The sequence below is a fragment of the Myotis brandtii genome, unplaced genomic scaffold (assembly GCF_000412655.1).
Source record: "Myotis brandtii unplaced genomic scaffold, ASM41265v1 scaffold165, whole genome shotgun sequence".
NCBI lineage: Eukaryota > Metazoa > Chordata > Mammalia > Chiroptera > Vespertilionidae > Myotis > Myotis brandtii.
In genome coordinates this window covers 10,164,584-10,186,785 of record NW_005356042.1, presented here as the reverse complement: position 1 = coordinate 10,186,785, position 22,202 = coordinate 10,164,584, and the positions used below count along the sequence as shown (strand labels likewise).

The 22,202-nt window shown below is 56.6% G+C and overlaps 1 protein-coding gene across 4 annotated transcripts in view; it reads left to right on the top strand.

Annotated features, from left to right (window-relative positions):
• Positions 1–22,196, top strand: part of CMIP (c-Maf inducing protein) — an 85,345-nt gene extending 63,149 nt beyond the window's left edge. For all 4 annotated transcript variants that reach the window (XM_014536721.1, XM_014536724.1, XM_014536722.1 and 1 more), the window contains 11 exons: positions 4,544–4,609; positions 5,837–5,863; positions 6,097–6,145; positions 8,070–8,177; positions 10,413–10,529; positions 12,020–12,160; positions 12,899–12,946; positions 14,014–14,160; positions 18,581–18,686; positions 20,049–20,119; positions 21,926–22,196. In XM_014536721.1, coding sequence (XP_014392207.1) covers positions 4,544–4,609; positions 5,837–5,863; positions 6,097–6,145; positions 8,070–8,177; positions 10,413–10,529; positions 12,020–12,160; positions 12,899–12,946; positions 14,014–14,160; positions 18,581–18,686; positions 20,049–20,119; positions 21,926–21,979 — 934 coding nt within the window. In that variant the 3' untranslated portion in view covers positions 21,980–22,196. The remainder of the gene's footprint in view (positions 1–4,543; positions 4,610–5,836; positions 5,864–6,096; positions 6,146–8,069; positions 8,178–10,412; positions 10,530–12,019; positions 12,161–12,898; positions 12,947–14,013; positions 14,161–18,580; positions 18,687–20,048; positions 20,120–21,925) is intronic.
• The last annotated feature ends 6 nt before the right edge of the window (positions 22,197–22,202 follow it).

Genomic DNA, 22,202 nt, shown 5'->3' with positions numbered 1-22,202 from the left:
CCCCCCCCCCCCCCCCCCACACACACACACATACACAGCCCAGGCCCTAAAAGGCCCAGGCCTTGGTTATGTGTAGGAAAGCCCACACATGGTTAGAATTTCACACCTCTGAAAGGAACGTAAGCCTCAAAAAGCTCCCTGGAGACCCTTGAAAAGGAGGACTATTCCCGATGCAGGTCAAGGTTCCCCTGCAAACACCCCCTTGTGAGGCCCAGGCTGGGTGGTCTGACGGAGAACATGGACTCGGGAGCTGGACAGAGCAGCTGGGTCTGTGGCGGTTTGGAGTCCAGCTCTTAGCTGGCCGGACACCTGCATGCGATTCGCGTATTTCCTGATCCATCTGTGTATACACTCCTTTATCCAGCATTAACTGCGCACCTCGTCTGGCCAGGCTCTGCTGGATGCTGGGGTCCCAGCTGCTCCCAGTCCCTCTGAATCTAGTAGCAGCAACTGCTGAAGGCAGTGACACGGCCCACCGATGGGAAGGAGTGGGAAGCCGCTGGCCACACGGAGGCCACAGACAGGAAGAGCAGGGAGCAGCCATTGTGAGGAGAGGGGCGCAGGTCTGCGCTTTTTGATCAGCTCAACTCAGGATTGTTATTTTGCAAAAACCTGGGTTTTAAAAGAGGCCTGGCGGTCTGTTGGTCAGCTGGAAGATGCCCCAGCCATCGGGGGCTGTTGGGGAAAATGAGGATGAAGGGGAGGGGGTGTCCTAATGACGGGGAGGTGTAACTAGAAGTAGAAGGCAGGTGCCAGGAGGGGACATGGGAAACGTGGTACATCACCCAGCATAGTCTGCTCCGTGAACCGCCCTAGCCAGTGCCGCAGCTCCGCTGAGAAGAGACGCCAGGAGTTCGGTGCAGGGAAGGGGGGGTTGACTGGGGGCTTGGACATCCTGTCTTGCCTGTAAGTGGGGATCTAGAGCTAGCCTGGCCCCATTAACGTGAGGAGTGAGTGTTGGGTGCCTGGAGCCTGAAGCTGTCGGAGGTCCTCAGGATGCTCAAGGCACCTCTCCCTTTCCTCCCTGAGGCAGGGAAGGCCTCGCTGTCTTGTCTACTTCCTAGGGGTGGTGGTCAGGCTGCTCATAGTCAGGCTTGCAGCTCTCCCTCCCATCCCGGGCCTGCCCGACTCGCCAACCCTGAGGCTGGCGCTGCTCTCCAGATGCTCATGGCAGGTGCTCTGCTCTCCATTCCTTGGGCCTGGCCAGCCCCCGGGCACCTAGCCTCCCAGCCTCTGCCCAGCACACGCATTGCACATGCTCAAGCTGGTCGGACTCGGGGTTTGGAGCAGACTTGGAGCTGGGCTGGGCAGGGGCGAGGAAGGAAGTGTCTGCCTCCTCCTTTCTTCCCCTCATGTTCTCTTTCCTGATCCCGTGTGAGCCGTGGGGAGGCCAAGCTCCAGACTGGAGAGACGAAGGAGGGAGAGGGCTTCCTTCCAGACCCCTGGCCTCCGCCTCCCACTGAGCTTAGCACCTGGGAACAGGGGACAGGCTTGTCAACATCCCTTTCCATTCAGGAGTGAGCCCTGGGCCGGGCTGTGTCATCGCCCTAGATGGAGCCCAGCGTGTGCCCACACACTGGGCACAACACCCACACTGATCACGGGAGATTTAAAGTTGCCTTAGAGTTTTCTGCATTGATGGCATTTTTACAAAGAACATATTTTATTATTTTAAAGCAAAAGAAAAACCAGTAAGTGCCTTTTTTGATAAAGGGACATGGCCTTTCTTCACAGGTGGATGCAGGGGACATGCGGTGCCATGTAGCTCAGTGGGGAGGAACACAGACACAGGAACTAGGCTCTTGAGCTTGGGCCAGCATGTGTCTTCACTGGGACTCAGTTTTCTTGTCTGTGGAATGGGGCCAGGTCTCTGGGAGGAACAACTGGCCTGATCCATGTGTGTATCCACAATGTTTGCTATTACTTTTAGGTTTTCTGGAAACCAAGAGTCAGCCAGGGACAGGTGGGTGTTGGGAGGGGAGGGATTCAGAGGGAAGACAAGCTAGCTGCAAAAATGTGACCCTTCCCCCGGAAAGAAGCATACAGGTATCGGTCAGAAGGGGTCTCTGTGTCCTGATGTGCATCTGACAGGCCTCTGAGCACCTGTGCCCAGCCACCCATGGGTGGCACAGAGCGTGTGCCCCGCCTTGGGCACTGGGATCCACGGAACCCTTGCTCCGTGCTTCCTATCTGCCTGAACGCAGATGGGTCACCAAGGTGCTCAGGGTCTCGCTCTCTCACCTGTAAAGCAGGTGTGATTCTCCCTCGTCCTTTAGTGCCTGTTCTGAGGATTAAGCAAGCAAGTCCATGCCCAGCACACAGCCCGATAGGTGCTTAGTAAACCTCGGCCAGCAGCACTGTAGGACTCAGCTCAGGCAACCAGGCTTTTGGAGGAATTCTCTTCTAGTGTCTGGCGTTTGAGTCTTTCCTCCGAGCCCTCCAGGGTGTGGGCTGGGTTCCGAAGGCTGACCCTTGATCACCATGTGTTTAGAGAAGGTGGGGTGGGAAAGCTCTCAGGAGTTAGCTAAACTATCCATTGGTGATGGAACAAATATTAGTTTTTACTCTTTTTTGGTCTAAAGCACAGGTGGACATATAGCACATAAACATATACAGTATGTTGGGAGAACAATGAGGAGAATTCGTCAAGAAAGCTCCTTGGGCCCTGGCCGGGTGGCTCAGTTGATTGGAGCATTGTCCCGTACACCAAAGGATTGCCGATTCGGTTCCCTGTCTGGTCAAGTACAGGAGGCAACCAATCGATGTATCTCTCTCACATAGATGTTTCTCTCTGTCACATCAATAAAATTATGTTTTTTTTTGGGGCGGGGGGCCTGGGACAGGGGACAGAGGGTACCAGATGAAAAGAAGGCTGAGAAACACTGAATTGAACGTGAAGCAGTTATGGGGCCGTAGGACCAAGAATCAGGTGTGTGCACTAACCTGGCTGTGTGCAAATGCTCCAGGGCCTGGGGAGGCCTGTCTGTCCTCAGGCTGAGGCGCTGCCGTTCCCCAAGTTTCCTGACCCTCGTGGCTTCTCTGGGGAGTTGGTAGAAGGTGCCGCTTCTTTAAGAAGCTGTGCTGGTGGGAGGGGAGCAGCCCTGCTGACTACACAGCTGCCTCCGGAAGCCGTTGCTGCCCTTCCGGGCCCTTTTAGAGGCCCAGCTCTGCAGTCACCTGGGCAGTTCTTACCCACTTCTCACCTGTGACAGGGGCTCTGGTGGGGCCCGTTCCATGAGCTAGCAAGTCCCGACGCAGTGGGTGCTCAGCAGACCTCAGCTGTGGCTGTCCTTCAGGCGGATGCTGCTCCTGCGGTCGCACAAATGGGATGGGACCTCCTGCATTGGTCTCACCTGAGACCTCAGCTGAGGTCTGTCAGGGCAGCAAGGGGTCTGGCGTCAGCCTAGACTCGATTTTCCACCAGCCACTGCTGTGTTTGCCTCGGTTTCCCCATCTGTTAAGTGAGGCTACTCATATAATCATACTCTATAACAGCAATGTATTAATTGTATAAATATATATAAAATTACATATAATCATAATCTTCATTGTGAAGAGTAAATGAACAGAGGTAAAGCTTTTGGCATATGCAGAGTGCATGTCCAATGTGTTGACAAAGTCGTAGCTGTTATTTTTTCAGTATTACTATCACCATTGGTGTTATTATTGCTATTAGCAGTAACTGTTGTTGTTTTTTTAAAGCTGTTATCTGGACACAGACTAGCAGTATCCAATCCAGAAGGGTTGATCCAAACAACAAATAAATAGCCTATAATTTTTTTATTTTTTGTGAATCAGTCAGTTCTGGTTAATCAAAGATGAGAATGACTTTGTATTCCCAACCTAATCCCCCTTGTATTAGTCTGTATTAGTCTGCCCAAGCTTCCATAACAACATTACACAGACTGGCAGCTTAAACAACGGGCATTTATTTTCTCACAGTTCTGGAGGCTGGAGCTATGAACTCCAGGTGTGGGCAGGGCTGGTTTCCTCTGAGACCTCTTTCCTTGGCCTGTCGATGGTCGTCCGAGTGTCTGTGACCTCACCTCCTCTGATAAGGGCACCGGTCATGTTGGATCAGGGCCTCTCCTGTGACCTCATTTTACCTTAGTCACCTCTTTAAGGGCCCTGTCTCCAAATAAAGTTGGATTCTGGGGAGCTGGGGTATTAGGACTTCAACATATGAATGTGGGGGGGGCGGGGTACATTTCAGCCCATAACACCCCTGATAGTTCAAAAGATGGAACAGTGACCCCGTGGCCTGAGTTCCAAGGCCAGGAGGGAGGAGATTCTGGGGAGTGGATGGCCAGCCCCTTCGGCTGCCACAAGGAGGTCCCTGGACCAGTTCTGTCCCCCAGGCTTCGCAGCCACACTGTGCCAGCTCCCTGCTCACTGAGATGTCAGAGCAGAGTGGGTGCCACCTGACCCTCTGCCAGACTCTCGCCTTGCCTGTGGCCATCGTGACAGCACGCCACCATCCGTGACAGCACGCTGCATACTTCACCCTCCAGACCCAGCCTGACCTCGCTCCTTCTCATTCTAGGTCCGACTACGATGACTGGAGACCGTCTCTGGCCAGCTTGCTTCAACCCATTCCATTCCCCAAAGAGTAAGTCCCACCCCACCGCCCACCTGTGAGGAAACCCTGAGCCGCCCACTGAGTCCCTAAGGGGGCCAGTTCTGTCTCGGATGCACACGGCCCCCTGGGAACATTGTGGACGACAGCGGGAGATGGAGATGTGGTTCTCAGCTTCGAGACCCTCGGGGAGGCCCCCCTGGAAAATGGGGAGATCACCTCATTGCATTGTTAGGGTTCACTGAGTTGAGAGTGCAAACAGCTGTCCCCACCGTGCCTGCATGCAGTAAAGTTAATGATCTTGATTATGCATCAAATGGGAACAGTAATACCTGCCTCCTCTCTCCGATGCCATGGTAAAAACATAAAAAAGCATGTGCAGTCACTTTACATGTCATACAGCGACATGCCGAAAGCTCTCTTATGTCCATTATCAGCGTTAGCTCATGCTCCACAGTGAGTTGGCCAGAATGAACCCTCTGCCTCTCTAGCCGCCCTTACCCACTCCTTGTATTGAATTAATCACAGCAAAATAGGGAGAAAACTGCCGAGGGTGATGGCCTGAGAGAAGTCTGTGTTGAATAACCAGGCTCTGAAATGCCTCCAGGTCTCTCTTTCAATCGGCGTGGAGGAGCCAGGCCTCCGGAGGCAGCAGGCTCTCTGGAGCCGATTAGCGAGCCCATGTTTATGAAATGTGGCTCTCTGAGGGGGACATTACACTCAGTAATTGCCCCATTTGCTGGCTGGGCTGGTCCCCGGGGGCCCCCAGGACCCGAGACCAGAGAAATCTGACTCCTGAGAGCCGCTGGTCTCCAAGAACAGTGGCGTCATTGGCTGCAGCCACCGTCCCCACAGCCCAAGGGACACACTTGACAGTGGGCCCATGATGCAATTCGCTTGGAGAACATCCCTGAATGCCACCCTGGTGCGCACCTTAATTAGTGTGAACACTTAACGAACACCCCTGGGTCCTGGTGTCCACGTGCAGACACACAAGCCACATGCATCCGCGAGCGCCCTCCTGCTTACAGGGTGGGTCTGGGGCGGCTGAGGGGCGTGGGGCTCAGTCTGCTCACTCATCAAAGGAGGCTTTGTTTTGCAGCTTCAAATAGGGACAAAATGTCGGTGCTTTCATTCCAGCTTCCTGTCCATTCTTCGAGTCAGCCATAAAGCCTAGCGTCCCCAGAGGAAGACCTCTGGATGGTTGCCCTGTCCAGAAGCTCCCTGCTAACCGCACTCTCCCCTTTGTTTTTGTTGCAGAGCCCTCGCCCACGAGAAGTTCACCAAGTGAGTATTCGGGCAGCGCCCTCGTTACCTTCTTCTAGCGCGAGTGCCCTCTGTCCCGAGATCATCCCAGCAGCCAGCCTTCCCTCCGTCATGTGCTTTCTGGGAGGCAGCCAGGCCCATCCAGGAGTTTCCTCATCCTGCCAGCTCAAGTGGGCTGGCTCCCCTCAGACCCCGTCCTCGGCCACCTAAGCCCGGACCCTGGGCATGACTCTGTCCCCACCTGTCTCTTCCAGGGAACTGAAGTATGTGATTCAGAGGTTCGCCGAGGACCCACGACAAGAGGTGAGGCCTCCTTTCTCCTCCCAGCCCGGCCATCGGGGCTCCAGCAGGCGCCGTCTGTGGTTCTGTCAGGGCCTCCTTGTCACCCACGGGCATTCGGAGCAGTTGGCAAAGGCTCTTATGCTCACCCTGTCTCAGACACACCTGTTCTCATTTAATCCTCATCACCCTACCAGTGGGTTCTATTTATCCCCATTTTACATCAACATTACCCCCTTTTGGAGGTGAGAAAACTGAGGTTGAGTTCCATCCCCAAGGTCATGCACTTGGTACATGGCTGAGGCAGGATTCGAACCCAGGGAGTGTGGCTGTAGAGCCTGTGCAGTAACCAGCTCTGCAGTGGGCACACTGGGCCAGGCAGAGCTGCGGAGACAGCGGGTGCTGGCCCTGCCCGAGGAGCTTGGGCCCCTCCTCTGTGCACATGGGGTCCGGGATGCAGAGGAGAGAGCAAGTTATTCTTGATGGAGCCTGAATATACTCTCCTCAGGCCATGCTGTAAAGCCTCGTTCCAGGAGGATCTAGAAAGATCTAGTTCTAAAACACCATGATTCTAAACCCTGATCCAAAAGCAGTTCTGAGCCTGATGGGAAGAAGCAGGACTGGCAGATAGGAAGCGTGTACCTGGCTGGGACCAGTGATGGCCTCCCTTGTTTCTAGGAGTCTCAGAATCCCCTGGAAAGTGAGCCTTTATTTCAAACTTTGAAGTTTGGAGAATAAAAGTGGTACCAGCTGCGTCCCAAAGCAGAGAGGCAGAGCCAAGTGCTGGGAGGCCCAGGGGCTGGTGTGGGCGCAGCCCCGCCCCGCAGGGCCTCGCCCGCCCTCTCCTGTGGCCTCCTTTGATTTTCTCTCCTGTTTCTCTTCCTCCCTCTCCCTTCACTCACTCCTGCTTTCTCCCTCCTAAATGAAGCCAGGGTTGTTTTCTTATAAATTCTTTGCTGTATTTGTTGAATAAGGTTTCATGCTCTTGATTCCTTGCTTCTTTAAAGCTGATAAGTTAACATTCGGTATCTCCCAATGCAGAGGGAAAATCAAAGCCCACCGCCTCTGTTTTTTGTTTACTTGTGTTTAATTGAATATCTGTGAGTCAGACTGTCCTTCCCTCCTGAAGGAAACGCCGAGCGCTTCTCTCCGCTTTCTTCGGAGGCCGGGAGGAGGGGAGGAAATACTGTTTCTCTCTGTGCGATTACAGCGGTGGCCAGGGTGGATGTGGACTTGTTCCTCCCCAACACGCACACGTATTTGCACATATGCACACCCCGGCCCAACCACCCTGGGAAGGAGGTTGACAGCCACTAAAATTGCCCCTCTCCCTGGAAAGAGACCCTTCTAGGGAGAGGCACAGAGACTCAGAAGGGGGTGCAGATAGGACCTACGGAGGGGGTGGCAGAGTCCCAGCGGGAGAGAGGGATGCGCAGGGCAGGGACCCAGAGAAGACAGCACCCCTGCGGGTGAAGTAGGAAAGTCGGGGCAGACACTCAGAGGCAGGGGGGCAGATACCCGGGAGTGAGGGTCAGTGATGGGGGAGCAGAAACCCCAAGAGTGGGTGGGGCAGCGAGAGGGGGAAGTCTGAGGGGTTAGATGTGCAGAGAGAATGACAGAGACCCAGACAGAGAAGAGGGGGGAAATGCCCCCTTAGTCCCCGAAAGGCACAGGGGAAAGGGGGCTGCGTCTGAGCAGCTGCTTCCAGCCTCTCTCCCCTGTTTGGCCACTAACCAAGCTGGGCCGGCTCTGTCCCGCGGGCTGATGCTGATGCTGGATCCCCGTGTCGGACACCACAGCTGGGATTTAGTTGAAGGCCAGGTCACTGACTGAACAGCTGTAACGGTTTCACTGCGGGACTTGCCCAAGCCCTTCACGTGCGTGTAGATGGCAGTTCAGCGTTAGGGTCGGTCTGCGCAGCACTGACCCTGTGCCTTCCCTCCCGCAGGTGCACTCCTGCCTGCTGAGCGTGCGGGCCGGCAAGGACGGCTGGTTTCAGCTCTACAGCCCCGGAGGGGTGGCCTGCGACGACGATGGGGAGCTGTTCGCCAGCATGGTATGTGGGGGTCACCTCTCACAGTGAAGGAGAGCTGCCTGAGCCACTTGGGCCACCCCGGGGATTTCCAGGCCTGCGTGAGGCTGGTGAAGATGGCAGTGGGAGCAAATGTCACTTTCTCCTCTCCTGCCCGAGCAGGCACCCAGCTAGGGGCTTGAACGCTGCCCCACTCAGTCTCACTCAGCCGTGTGAGGTGACACTGTACCCCATTTTACAGACCAGGAGGCTGAAGACGAGGTTAGCTGCCCAAGCTCTCACAGTTCATCGTGGTTGCCATGTTAAGTCCACGGACTGAACACATGGGGATTCTGGGAGGCACCGCAGGTCCATCAGCTCAGCTCATCTGCAGTGAGAGGCCCAGGTCAGGATGGTCGTCCCACCTTGGAGACGTGGGGTGTGAGATCACCAGACCATGAACTGCACCGGTGGTGACTTTGGTGCCTTGTGCACTGTGTCAGACACCTCACGTGCACTCTCTCTTAATCCTCACGGCAACCCTGTCCCTTAATCACATCCATGTGGAGATAGGCCCAGAGGTGCAGAGGTCACACAGGCCTTCCGACTTCTCGTCCTCCCTTGACCCAGGCCCAGGCTGTCCAGAGCCGGCCCCTCCTTCCAGTGGCAGAGTGTCCGTCTCCTGAGAGGAGCAGACTCCATCTCCCAGGCCAGATGCTCCTCCAGGTGGCTGGCCACCTCATTTGTCCCACCTGTTGACAAAACCAGCTCAGTTCCAAGATCACACCTGTTCCCAAGCCTGAGACAGTGAGGGTGTCAGCCAGGCCAGGTCAGGTGGCAGCGCTGCTACGCACCAGCGTGATGACCTTGGGCTGCTAACCTGCCTCTCTGGGCTTCAGTTTCCTCGTCTGTGAAACAGGAAGTGTAGTATAGTCTTTCGGGGGTTCCCGGGGGGGGGGGGGGCGGTGAGGGAGTCACGTGTGATAGCGGGGGCAGGGCGCAGCGCACAGCAGTGCTCGGAAGGGACGGGAGGGACGGCTGTGGTTATTCCCATCTCTGCTGGGCGGCGGTTCCGCAGGTGAGCGCTCATGAGACTCACAGTGAACCCAGCTGAGTTCCTGCAGTGACAACTCCGCCTGGTGCTGGCCCGGGAACTTTCTAGAAAGGGGCTTATTTTTAGGTCATTTTTCTTACGCACTCTCTCCACTCCTCACATCCCTTTGGAGGGCCCTGTGCATCCTGGAAGTGCTGGCCCTGCCTGCCTGCACCTCCTCTCACCTCTCCCTGCGGCTCCTCTGACGTCACAGCTTCACCATGGCAACACCCCGTGGTCCCCCACCCCTGTGTGAGAGAGACTTCAGGGAGCTGGCAGAGCTGTTAATGATGGAGCGGAAAAAATATACTTGGGAAGGAAGGAAGCAGGCAGCCCCTGGGATGGCAAGGCGTCATTTCCACAGATACGCACTCGAAGAAGGTTGTCCCCTTGATTAGGCCACCGTTCGCAACCATGATGGGCACTGGCTATTGGTGTGAAGTCGGGGAGAGCAAACGAGGTGTTGGGGCCCAGCCCTGTTGCTTGGGTCCCCTGCCCCTGGGCCCCGTCTCCAGGAACCAGAAAGAAGCACAGTTTCCTTACTGGCTGCTCCACCTCTAACCCAGGATGGAGCAGAATTTGCCTATTGGATTTCTGGGGCAGGTGATCGCACACAATACCCTCGGAGCTCACAGCGGGCTGAGGAAGGGGAGGCGGGGCTCCGTACCATCCCCTGTCCCGTGAGGCCGGGCACCCTGAGCGAGGGCTGCCCAGGGGCTTCTGCCAGGCTCACCGGTGCTGACCCTGAGGGCCGGACGTCAGCAGAGAATATATGACATGAAGTTGACTGTTTGACCATGTTTAAGAGCTCAGTTCAGGGGCATTAAGGAATTCACACTGTTCTGCAGTTATCACCACCATCCATCTCCAGAACCTTCATCTTCCCCCTGGGCTGCTGCCCCATCCAGTCCTGGCCCCGCCATCCACTTTCTGTCTCTGACTGCTCTGGGCCCCTCATGGGGGAGGAATCCTAGGATTGTCCTGTGTGTCCTCGAGGTTCACCCATGTGGGAGCATGTGTCGGGGAGGGGTCTTTTGAATGCCCCTGGGGGGCTGGTGATCATGTCGGATCTCTCTGTCCGGACAGGACATGGTCTGATCAGTGTCTTCTTGGTTCACAAACTTTCCACACACGGAAGCAGGCACCACAGGCCACAGCCCCTTCACCTGGGCCGTCTCTCCTCACAGGTGCACATCCTCATGGGCTCCTGTTACAAGACCAAAAAATTCCTGCTCTCCCTGGCGGAAAACAAGCTGGGACCCTGCATGCTCCTGGCGCTGAGGGGCAACCAGACCATGGTGGAGGTGAGGAGCCATCCCGGTCCCTGTCCTTGTTGATGGAGCTCTAAGCACAGCTATTACAGGAGCTGGGGACACGGCGGCGGACCCGGCAGGTGCAGTCCCAGCCTTCGGAGCTCAGCGAGCAGGAGGCCTTTGTCACCAGTTTCTTCCTTTCACCTGTGATGGGCATTGTCCAAAGGCTCAGGAGTGTCTGCTCCGTTTGTCTGTTGCTGCGTAACAGACCAACCCAAATGGGGCTCGAACAATACTTGCCTTTCTATTGCTCGCGGAGCTTGGGGTGACTGGACTCAGCTGACCAATTCTCACTCTGCGTCTCTCATGGGGTCACAGTCAGATGGGGGGCTGGCTCACCTCCAAGGCTTCTGGCCTAAGAGGACTCCACCGGCCGAGCTCCCGGGCCTCTCTCCACGCGGCAGCCTGGGGTGGGAGGGCTCCCACTCACCAAGGAGCACACACCGGTCCCAGCCCCCATGTCACCTCCCTGCTCCACTGTCTCCCCCAAAGTCCCCAGAGCCACTGCACAGAGAGAGGCCAGCCAGAGCCATACTGCTTCCCAGCTCAGCCTCAGAAGTCAGGGGGCATCACTGCCACTCACACCTGCTGGAAGTCAGTCCCCAAGGCGGGGCTGCAGTCAAGAGGACGGGGTTAGACTTCACTCAGCAGGAAGAGCATCCCATGCAAGTGGGAGGGATGGTGAGACTTGAGGACCAAAGAGGTGTTAGCAAGAGGCAGGAGCAGAGCCTTCCAGGCTGTGGGACCAAACCCACCAAGGCCCGCAGCAGGAGGCTTGGTGGGAGAAGAGGGGAGGCCAGGCCCTAGAACATAGTGAATCCAGGGCAAGAGGCTCGGGATGTGGGCAGACATGCGTGAAGAGCCTGGTGCCCACGGGTCCTGGTGAGGAGGTTGGAGCTGAGTGCCTTGTGTGGGCCAGGGGGAGAGGAGAGAGCAGGAGCAGTGGCGTGAGGGCCGGGCTGGCTCTCCTGGGCAAGTGAGAGGGGAAAGGGGATCTCAGAGGCAGGACTGTCAGCCTGTGGGTCCGGGCAGAGGGCCTGGGAGGGAAAGTGCATGTGCGGCTGCCCGAGGCACAGGTCCCAGGCTCCAGCTCCGGGAGCGTGTCTGATCACCTGCTGTGTGCTCAGCATGGGGGCAGGAACCAGGGATAGAAAGGGGTGTCCTGTCCTTGGGCCTGGTGTGCATCGTTTTGTGTGCATTTACTAAAAGCTGGCTTGCTGTGCGCTTGGCTGGGCGTACACCAGCACTCCCATTGTACCGGGGAAAGCTGGGGCAGGCGATCTGCAGTGTCACAGCAGGAGAGCGGGCTGCTGATTTTCAAAATAAGGCCTTTAGGGTAGAAGGGGTGTATTGAACTTACTGAGAGACCCCCCTTTTCAGGGCGTGTGGGGCTGTTGGGATTCGCTGCTTGCCTCTGCCCCTTCAGGGAGGGCCCGTCCAGAGTTGCAGCCGGTGGTAACGTGCTCCCCATCTCTCGGCAGATCCTGTGCTTGATGCTGGAGTACAACATCATCGACAACAACGACACCCAGCTGCAGATCATCTCAACCCTGGAGAGTACTGGTGTGGGGAAGCGCATGTACGAGCAGCTGTGCGACCGGCAGCGGGAGCTGAAGGAGCTGGTGAGCCCACGGCTAGGCCGGCCAGCAAGAGCGCGGGGTGCAGTGGGGCAGAGCCCAGGGACCTCTGCACCTGTGGGGACCTCTGTCTCATCAAATCCCTCTCTAGATCCAAAGAGATCGTGATTAGCACCCACCACTCTCCAGATCATCAGAGAGGTCAAGCCAGTGCCCAAAATCACACAGCGTATTCAGGTCCTGGCCCGACGACCTCCTGTCTCATCCCTAGAGCCATGCATGGCAGTCACTGTCTGCTCACTGCCCCCCACCCCAACTCCACCTCCCATTTCAGTTCCTGGGCCTTGACTTTCAAATGCCAGCACATCTCTTGGCCAAACAACTCTCTGTCCACATGCTTGCAGAGCAGCCCCTGTCCCCTGGAGCAGCCCTCAACCAGTGACTGGTGGGAGAGGGTATGCAAAGGCCTTCTCTCACTGCTCAGGAGGGGTGGCTCTGGGGCGTGGCTCCTCCACCACTTCCCAGAGGTCCCCGGGGCAGCTGGGTTGATAGCAGCACCTTCCATTAGGGGCCTTTATGGGCTCTTCCCTACTCCCTGACTCTGGGAGCACCTCTTGCATAAACGGCCTTTGCTCAAACCTTGTCTCGGGTCTGCCCCTGGGATCACAACCATCATGCTGCTTCTACAACCAAGAAATAGGTGCCCTGAGTGTAAAGAGAGGCGGGACGCAGGGAGGAAACTCGGGAAAGAATGGGTCATAATCAGCATGGTTTCTGTTGCAGCAAAGGAAAGGCGGGCCCACCAGGCTAACACTGCCCTCCAAGTCCACAGTGAGTTGGTTTTGTTCTCTCTGCGGGGCCGGGTGGAGGGAAGAGGGGCTGGTCCTCCTGCTGGGAGGGCAGGTGGTGTCTGTTGGAGGTGATGGGGGAAGTGAACCGGGACCATAGGACTTGAACAGCCAGCTTTTTTAGGGGGAAACCAAACATTATGAAAAAGATGATCACTTATTAATGTTAACATGTTACCAGTTATTACAATAATAATGGTAATAGCTAATATACATTGAGCATTTTTATACCAGATACTGTGTTGTTAAGTTCTTTTCTCCTCACAACAACCCACTTAGGTTGGTCCTCGTACCATCCCCATTTTGCAAGGGATCTTAGTTTCTTATATCCCGATGCCCCACCATTCTTAGCACCTGGCTTCTTCCTCATGGTCCAAAAAAGGCTGCTCCAGCTCCAGCCATCTTGTCTGCATTCCGGCAGCAGGAAGAAGGAAGAGGCCAAGATAAACGTGACCCTTCATAGAAGTTCCACTTGACACATCAACTTGTATATCATGGTCCGGGTTTAGCACATGACCCCAGCAGCTGAAAAAATGAGCTTTAATTCAGGACAGCCAGGTGGCAGCTAAAATTCAGGAATTCTATCGCTAACATGGAAGGGAGAATGGGTGTGAGCCTCAACAACCTCACAGTCTGGGCCTCCGATATTTGTCCACCTCCACAGTCCTGAGAGTTGAGAGGGGGCCTTCGTGTTAGCACGTGGCAAGTGGGTATGGGCTGCTGCCTGGGAGGGGGAGGGGTGTCTGTGCACACATGCACGCCCGTGGGGAGGACTTGGCCTTGGAACACCCCAGTTGCTGACTCAGGTGTGAGTCACCGCACTGAAGGCTCTTTCCTCCGTCTGGCAGCTGCCACCCTCAGAGACAGCCCTCCCTCCCTGACACTCCCAGCCGCCAGGCCATGCCCTCACCTCTGCTCCTGGGGATTTGCTGCCCCCAGAAACCGCTCTCTGTGGAGCAGGGGGAAGGAGCTGGGGGAGGAGGTGGAAGGCTCAGGGCCGCAGGGAGCTCCCGGCCGCCCCTGAGACCCCACCTGCCCATCTGTGTGCAGGACGCAGACTTGGCTCGGTTGCTGAGCTCTGGCTCCTTCGGAAACCTGGAGAACCTCAGCTTGGCCTTCACCAATGTCACCAGTGCCTGCGCTGAGCACCTCATCAAACTGCCTTCTCTCAAGCAGCTGAACCTGTGGTCCACTCAGGTACACACGCCCACCCGTGCCTGCGCCGGGTTCCCCTCCATGCACCCTGCACCCTGTGTTCTCCTCCATGCACCCTGCACCCCATGTTCTCCTCCATGCACCCTGCGCCCTGCCCTCCTCCATGCTCCCTGCAACCTGCGTTCTCCTCCATGCTCCCTGCACCCCATGTTCTCCTCCATGCGCCCTGCATTCTCCTCCATGCACCCTCCTCCATGCTCCCTGCACCTTACACCTGCGCCCTCCTCCATGCTCCCTGCAACCTGCGTTCTCCTCCATGCTCCCTGCACCCCATGTTCTCCTCCATGCTCCCTGCACCCTATGTTCTCCTCCATGCTCCCTGCACCCTATGTTCTCCTCCATGCTCCCTGCACCCTATGTTCTCCTCCATGCTCCCTGCACCCTATGTTCTCCTCCATGCTCCCTGCACCCTATGTTCTCCTCCATGCTCCCTGCACCCTATGTTCTCCTCCATGCTCCCTGCACCCTATGTTCTCCTCCATGCTCCCTGCACCCTATGTTCTCCTCCATGCTCCCTGCACCCTATGTTCTCCTCCATGCTCCCTGCACCCTATGTTCTCCTCCATGCTCCCTGCACCCTATGTTCTCCTCCATGCTCCCTGCACCCTATGTTCTCCTCCATGCTCCCTGCACCCTATGTTCTCCTCCATGCTCCCTGCACCCTATGTTCTCCTCCATGCTCCCTGCACCCTATGTTCTCCTCCATGCTCCCTGCACCCTATGTTCTCCTCCATGCTCCCTGCACCCTATGTTCTCCTCCATGCTCCCTGCACCCTATGTTCTCCTCCATGCTCCCTGCACCCTATGTTCTCCTCCATGCTCCCTGCACCCTATGTTCTCCTCCATGCTCCCTGCACCCTATGTTCTCCTCCATGCTCCCTGCACCCTATGTTCTCCTCCATGCTCCCTGCACCCTATGTTCTCCTCCATGCTCCCTGCACCCTATGTTCTCCTCCATGCTCCCTGCACCCTATGTTCTCCTCCATGCTCCCTGCACCCTATGTTCTCCTCCATGCTCCCTGCACCCTATGTTCTCCTCCATGCTCCCTGCACCCTATGTTCTCCTCCATGCTCCCTGCACCCTATGTTCTCCTCCATGCTCCCTGCACCCTATGTTCTCCTCCATGCTCCCTGCACCCTATGTTCTCCTCCATGCTCCCTGCACCCTATGTTCTCCTCCATGCTCCCTGCACCCTATGTTCTCCTCCATGCTCCCTGCACCCTATGTTCTCCTCCATGCTCCCTGCACCCTATGTTCTCCTCCATGCTCCCTGCACCCTATGTTCTCCTCCATGCTCCCTGCACCCTATGTTCTCCTCCATGCTCCCTGCACCCTATGTTCTCCTCCATGCTCCCTGCACCCTATGTTCTCCTCCATGCTCCCTGCACCCTATGTTCTCCTCCATGCTCCCTGCACCCTATGTTCTCCTCCATGCTCCCTGCACCCTATGTTCTCCTCCATGCTCCCTGCACCCTATGTTCTCCTCCATGCTCCCTGCACCCTATGTTCTCCTCCATGCTCCCTGCACCCTATGTTCTCCTCCATGCTCCCTGCACCCTATGTTCTCCTCCATGCTCCCTGCACCCTATGTTCTCCTCCATGCTCCCTGCACCCTATGTTCTCCTCCATGCTCCCTGCACCCTATGTTCTCCTCCATGCTCCCTGCACCCTATGTTCTCCTCCATGCTCCCTGCACCCTATGTTCTCCTCCATGCTCCCTGCACCCTATGTTCTCCTCCATGCTCCCTGCACCCTATGTTCTCCTCCATGCTCCCTGCACCCTATGTTCTCCTCCATGCTCCCTGCACCCTATGTTCTCCTCCATGCTCCCTGCACCCTATGTTCTCCTCCATGCTCCCTGCACCCTATGTTCTCCTCCATGCTCCCTGCACCCTATGTTCTCCTCCATGCTCCCTGCACCCTATGTTCTCCTCCATGCTCCCTGCACCCTATGTTCTCCTCCATGCTCCCTGCACCCTATGTTCTCCTCCATGCTCCCTGCACCCTATGTTCTCCTCCATGCTCCCTGCACCCTATGTTCTCCTCCATGCTCCCTGCACCCTATGTTCTCCTCCATGCTCCCTGCACCCTATGTTCTCCTCCATGCTCCCTGCACCCTATGTTCTCCTCCATGCTCCCTGCACCCTATGTTCTCCTCCATGCTCCCTGCACCCTATGTTCTCCTCCATGCTCCCTGCACCCTATGTTCTCCTCCATGCTCCCTGCACCCTATGTTCTCCTCCATGCTCCCTGCACCCTATGTTCTCCTCCATGCTCCCTGCACCCTATGTTCTCCTCCATGCTCCCTGCACCCTATGTTCTCCTCCATGCTCCCTGCACCCTATGTTCTCCTCCATGCTCCCTGCACCCTATGTTCTCCTCCATGCTCCCTGCACCCTATGTTCTCCTCCATGCTCCCTGCACCCTATGTTCTCCTCCATGCTCCCTGCACCCTATGTTCTCCTCCATGCTCCCTGCACCCTATGTTCTCCTCCATGCTCCCTGCACCCTATGTTCTCCTCCATGCTCCCTGCACCCTATGTTCTCCTCCATGCTCCCTGCACCCTATGTTCTCCTCCATGCTCCCTGCACCCTATGTTCTCCTCCATGCTCCCTGCACCCTATGTTCTCCTCCATGCTCCCTGCACCCTATGTTCTCCTCCATGCTCCCTGCACCCTATGTTCTCCTCCATGCTCCCTGCACCCTATGTTCTCCTCCATGCTCCCTGCACCCTATGTTCTCCTCCATGCTCCCTGCACCCTATGTTCTCCTCCATGCTCCCTGCACCCTATGTTCTCCTCCATGCTCCCTGCACCCTATGTTCTCCTCCATGCTCCCTGCACCCTATGTTCTCCTCCATGCTCCCTGCACCCTATGTTCTCCTCCATGCTCCCTGCACCCTATGTTCTCCTCCATGCTCCCTGCACCCTATGTTCTCCTCCATGCTCCCTGCACCCTATGTTCTCCTCCATGCTCCCTGCACCCTATGTTCTCCTCCATGCTCCCTGCACCCTATGTTCTCCTCCATGCTCCCTGCACCCTATGTTCTCCTCCATGCTCCCTGCACCCTATGTTCTCCTCCATGCTCCCTGCACCCTATGTTCTCCTCCATGCTCCCTGCACCCTATGTTCTCCTCCATGCTCCCTGCACCCTATGTTCTCCTCCATGCTCCCTGCACCCTATGTTCTCCTCCATGCTCCCTGCACCCTATGTTCTCCTCCATGCTCCCTGCACCCTATGTTCTCCTCCATGCTCCCTGCACCCTATGTTCTCCTCCATGCTCCCTGCACCCTATGTTCTCCTCCATGCTCCCTGCACCCTATGTTCTCCTCCATGCTCCCTGCACCCTATGTTCTCCTCCATGCTCCCTGCACCCTATGTTCTCCTCCATGCTCCCTGCACCCTATGTTCTCCTCCATGCTCCCTGCACCCTTTATTCTCCTCCATGCTCCCTGCACCCTGTGTTCTCCTCCATGCTCCCTGCACCGCATGTTCTCCTCCATGCTCCCTGCACCGCATGTTCTCTTCCATGCACCCTGCACCCTGTGTTCTCCTCCATGCACCCTGCGCCCTGCACCCTGCCTTTGTGTTCTCCTCTCTGTTCCCTGCCCCTACACCCTCCTCCATACCCTGTACCCTCCTCCATGGCTGGCCTTTCTGCCCAGAGCCCATGGCCCAGTCACTGGATTACCATACTCCCTCCCTGGCTCAGCAGCCACTTCCCAGAGGCAGAGGAAGTGTAGGACCTCATGAAGCCTGGTGGCCCATTTCACTGTTGGAGTTGCTGAGGTCCAGGGCAAGGGCATGCCAGGCAGAGCTGAGAGGCAGGGTCTCCTGTGCCTGTGGGTAGCTGTGGGCCTTTTCCTTGTAATAATGGCCATGGCACAACGACGCTTGCTGCCAGTGCTCAGTATCAATTGCCCTGTTAAACACTTAGCGTGGATCAGCACAAGTGGTCACCATTCCACACCTCTGACCTGTCAGCCCCGCCATCGCCACATTGTACAGAATGACAGTCGGCGTACCCATCAGTTTGCCTTCTGGGCCCAACATTCCACTCCTTAGCCCATCCCCTGTCCTGCCCAGGAAAAGGCCACCTCACCTCCCACTCACAGCCCCCCGTTGACAGATGGCCAAACCGATTTGCAGGGAGGGCCCTTGCCAGGCCCATGTCCCACCAGCAAAAGCTGGATTGGAAGCGAGGTCAGGAGAGGCGTTTGAGTCTGTGGAGAAAAGTGAGAACAGCCCAGACCCCGAGGCTGGGAGGGCTGTGGGCCTCAGAGCTGGGCTCTGTCCCTATTCCCTCCCTCCACAGCTGCCCCAGCTCTGGGGTTAAATCCTGGGCTGCCTTGGGGGGCCAGAGTTGGTCTCCAGGGCTGAGAGGTTCTGTGCCCCACAGTTTGGAGACGCCGGCCTGCGCCTCCTGTCGGAACACCTCACCATGCTCCAGGTGCTGAACCTGTGCGAGACGCCTGTCACCGATGCTGGCCTGTTGGCCCTCAGCTGTGAGTACTGAGGGGCTGCCAGGGTGGGTGAGGGCCCCCTTCCATTCATTCATTCATTCATTCATTCATTCATTCCACTTGACACCATACACTGTGCTATGTGGCACAAGCATTTATTGAGCACCTACTATGTGCCAGGCACCATTTTAGGTTCTAGGAACAAAATGGGGAAAATACCCCTGCCCTCATGAACTTAAATTTTAGAGGAAAAAGTAAAAATGAGTAAGGCCCAGCCTTTACCCTCCTGATGCTGTCATAGCCCCAGGGGGTGGGGGGGGCATGTTCAAGGAAAATGCTCCAGGGCATTGCTACTGTGCTCCCCAGTCCACCTGAGCCATCACCTGGGAGCTGGTTAGAAAGGCAGATTCTTGGGCCCCGCCCCAGCCCTGCTGGCTCAGAAACTGCACTTGTATACATGCCTGGGAGAGTCCTGGCACATTGAAGTTTGAGGAGCACTGCCCTCACACGAAGAGCCACACGATACTCACTCAGGGAACCTCGAAATGGCAGTTTCTGAGCCCAGCCCTCATCTACTGAATGAAGATCCTGGGGGATGCTGAGCCTGGGGACCTGCATTTCCCATTTCTGTCCCATTGGTGTAGGTGAGAGGCCCCGTGCCTCAGAAGGGAGGGACCAAGGAAGGCTTCCCTGGGAAGTGATTGGATCTGGGTGGGAAAGACATACGTAGGAGTTGGCCAAGAGGGAGGCGTGCTGGACAGTGGCCATGACTTCTACAAGGTTGTTGTCGGGGTGCTTAGGAGGGGGTGGGGCAGGTGGCAGGGTAAATGGAAGGCGGAGAGGAGGAGATTTGGAGCCACTTCTCTGAAAATGGCATTATTGCTGGATATCAGTGTTGATGGGGCCTGGGTAGCAGTGCAGATCCCTGGCCCCGCTCTGGCCCCTGCCTCACATCTCTGGGAGTTGACAGGACATTCAGGTCTTTCTCAGGCTCCCTGTGTACCTAGTGACGCAAACCGAAGTCTGAGGGCTGCTCTGGAGAAACAAGGGCTTGAGTCAGCTTCTGGGGTTCCCTTGGGGGAGAGCCAGCCCCATTCCATCGGGGCTTGTCTGGGGCGAAATAACTCGAGCTCTGGTCCAGGCAGTGGAAGGACAAGACGAGGGACCAGAAGGGATGGCAGCTCAGAGGGCAGGGAGAGAACATGGGCCTAATTCAGACCAGCATGTGCCTGAAACGGGCGTTCTGTCCCACGCAGCCCCCAGCTGTGCTCCCTCCCCATCTCCTAAGCGGGGACCTTGGCATCTGCAGTCAGGCCCCCAGCTTGACCGTCTCTTACCTGCAGCTGGCCCTGTGGGGTCTCGCTGACCTAATGACTGTCTGTCTGTGTGTCTCTTCTTGTACAGCCATGAAGAGTCTCTGCAGTTTAAACATGAACAGCACCAAGCTCTCGGCCGACACCTATGAAGATCTGAAGGTAATTCCTTCCTTCCATCCTCCTCCCTCTGGCCAGCATCTAGATCAGCGGTTCTCAACCTGTGGGTCGCGACCCCTTTGGGGGTCGAACGACCCTTTCACAGGGGTCGCCTAAGACCATCGGAAAACACATATATAATCACATATTGTTTTTGTGATTAATCACTATGCTTTAATTATGTTCAATTTGTAACAATGAAAATACATCCTGCATATCAGATATTTACATTACGATTCATAACAGTAGCAAAATTACAGTTATGAAGTAGCAACGAAAATAATTTTATGGTTGGGGGTCACCACAACATGAGGAACTGTATTAAAGGGTCGCGGCATTAGGAAGGTTGAGAACCACTGGTCTAGATAGTGGTGCTTTGCCCTCATGGAGGAAAAAGGGTGTGACCCCAGCCGATAAGCCAGGAAAGAAAAGAATGGCCGATGGAAAGAACTGATAAAGAGCAGGCCAGCAGGGAACGGGTGGAGTGGAAACCGGGAGGGCCTGTGTGGCATGGGATGAAGGGGACAGTCCTTGAGCTGAGACCCCAGAGGGGAGACGCCAGGGCTGCGGGGGCAAGAGGAAGCTTCGTGCGAAGGTCCTACAGCGGAAGGGTCACAGGAGCTGACTTTGTAGCAAACGTGACTAGAAAGTGAGAAAGAGAACAGACTGGGACAGACGGAGTAAGCCCACGTAGGTCACGGGAGGGCTCTGGATCCTATCCACGTGCAGGAGACAGCTTCAGGGGCTCTGACAGGGCCCTGAGCTGCCTAAAGCTTGTTCTGGCTGCTACGTGGAAAATAGATACTTTTGAGAGGGAGTATGAGCAAGAGTAGAAGCAGGGAGAACAGTCACAGGCTGGTGCAGCCACACAGTAAGAGCTGGCGGCAGCCAGATTGGAGAGATGAAACTGGGGAAAGGAAGAGAACCAGCCGTGCCTCCCAGCCTCCACGTTTCGGGACTCGGGGGGCCACGAAGTGCACAACCCACTGCCTCCAGATCTCCCTATTTCCCAAGAAAACCTGGAAACCTAGTTTGTCCTGTGCAGTCTGCTAATGTTGAAAGGTCGGCTTAAGTATTGTTTACAATGCTGTCCTGTGACTGCAGGCCCCAGTGTGCGGCCTCTGCATTGGGAGCCATTGAGGGCTGTCGAGCACCAGAGAGGAGCCGTGAGGAGGTGTCCATGTGATAGAAGGGCTCCCTGGCCGGTGCCCAGGAGAGCTGGGAAGGGGGAGTAAAGGCAGGAGGCAGGTCGGCAGCCTCCATGCAGTGCAGGCTTGTCAGGAAGGAGCCAACTGTTCCGAAAGGAGGACGAGAGGCAGCATCTGGGTGGCAGGGATGGAGAGAGGGAGCTGCCTGAGGAACGGCAGGTGGGGACCATCCTCCAGGCCCCTGGACCAGCAACGTAGGTGACCCCGCTTCATTCACCTGCCGGTTTCTGAGAGGGACGAGGCTGTGAGCAGTGGTAAAGCGAGACACACCTTCCGGAGAGCACAGGGCACTGTGGGACGGCGCTCTGGGCCTCATGCATTAGGTATTTGGTCCCTGGCATCGTCCCGTGAGCCTGGGACTGGGTTCAGATCCCTCCACAGATGAGGAAGCTGAGGCTCCGGGAGGTTTGGGAGGGAGCTGTCCAAGGTCGGGCGGCCAGCAGGGGATCCAGCCCCTCTGAGGCCGTTTGCTCTGGAGCCAGGGACACCCCACCTGCTCAGTTCTCTCTGAAGTCAACCTGCTCTGACCTCCAGGGAGAGCAAGGTGGGGAGGGCAGGGCCAGGTTCTGGAAGGGACCGGATCCTTCTTGCTCCTCCGCAGGCCAAGCTCCCCAACCTGAAGGAGGTGGACGTCCGCTACACGGAGGCCTGGTGAAGCTCCGTGCAGGAAGGAGTCTGCAGCCGCAACACACAACTCTTGACTAATAGCCGTAGAGCGCCAGGCCTGGGTCCCACCCAGCCTCCTGGCTGTGCGATAGATGGGGGTCTTTCTGGGGGCAGAGGGCGCTGGGGGAGGGGGAGGGGAAGGTCATGAGCACGCCCAGCCCCCGCCTAATTCTCTTAGCTTCATAATTGGAACCTTGACCTGATCTAAACGG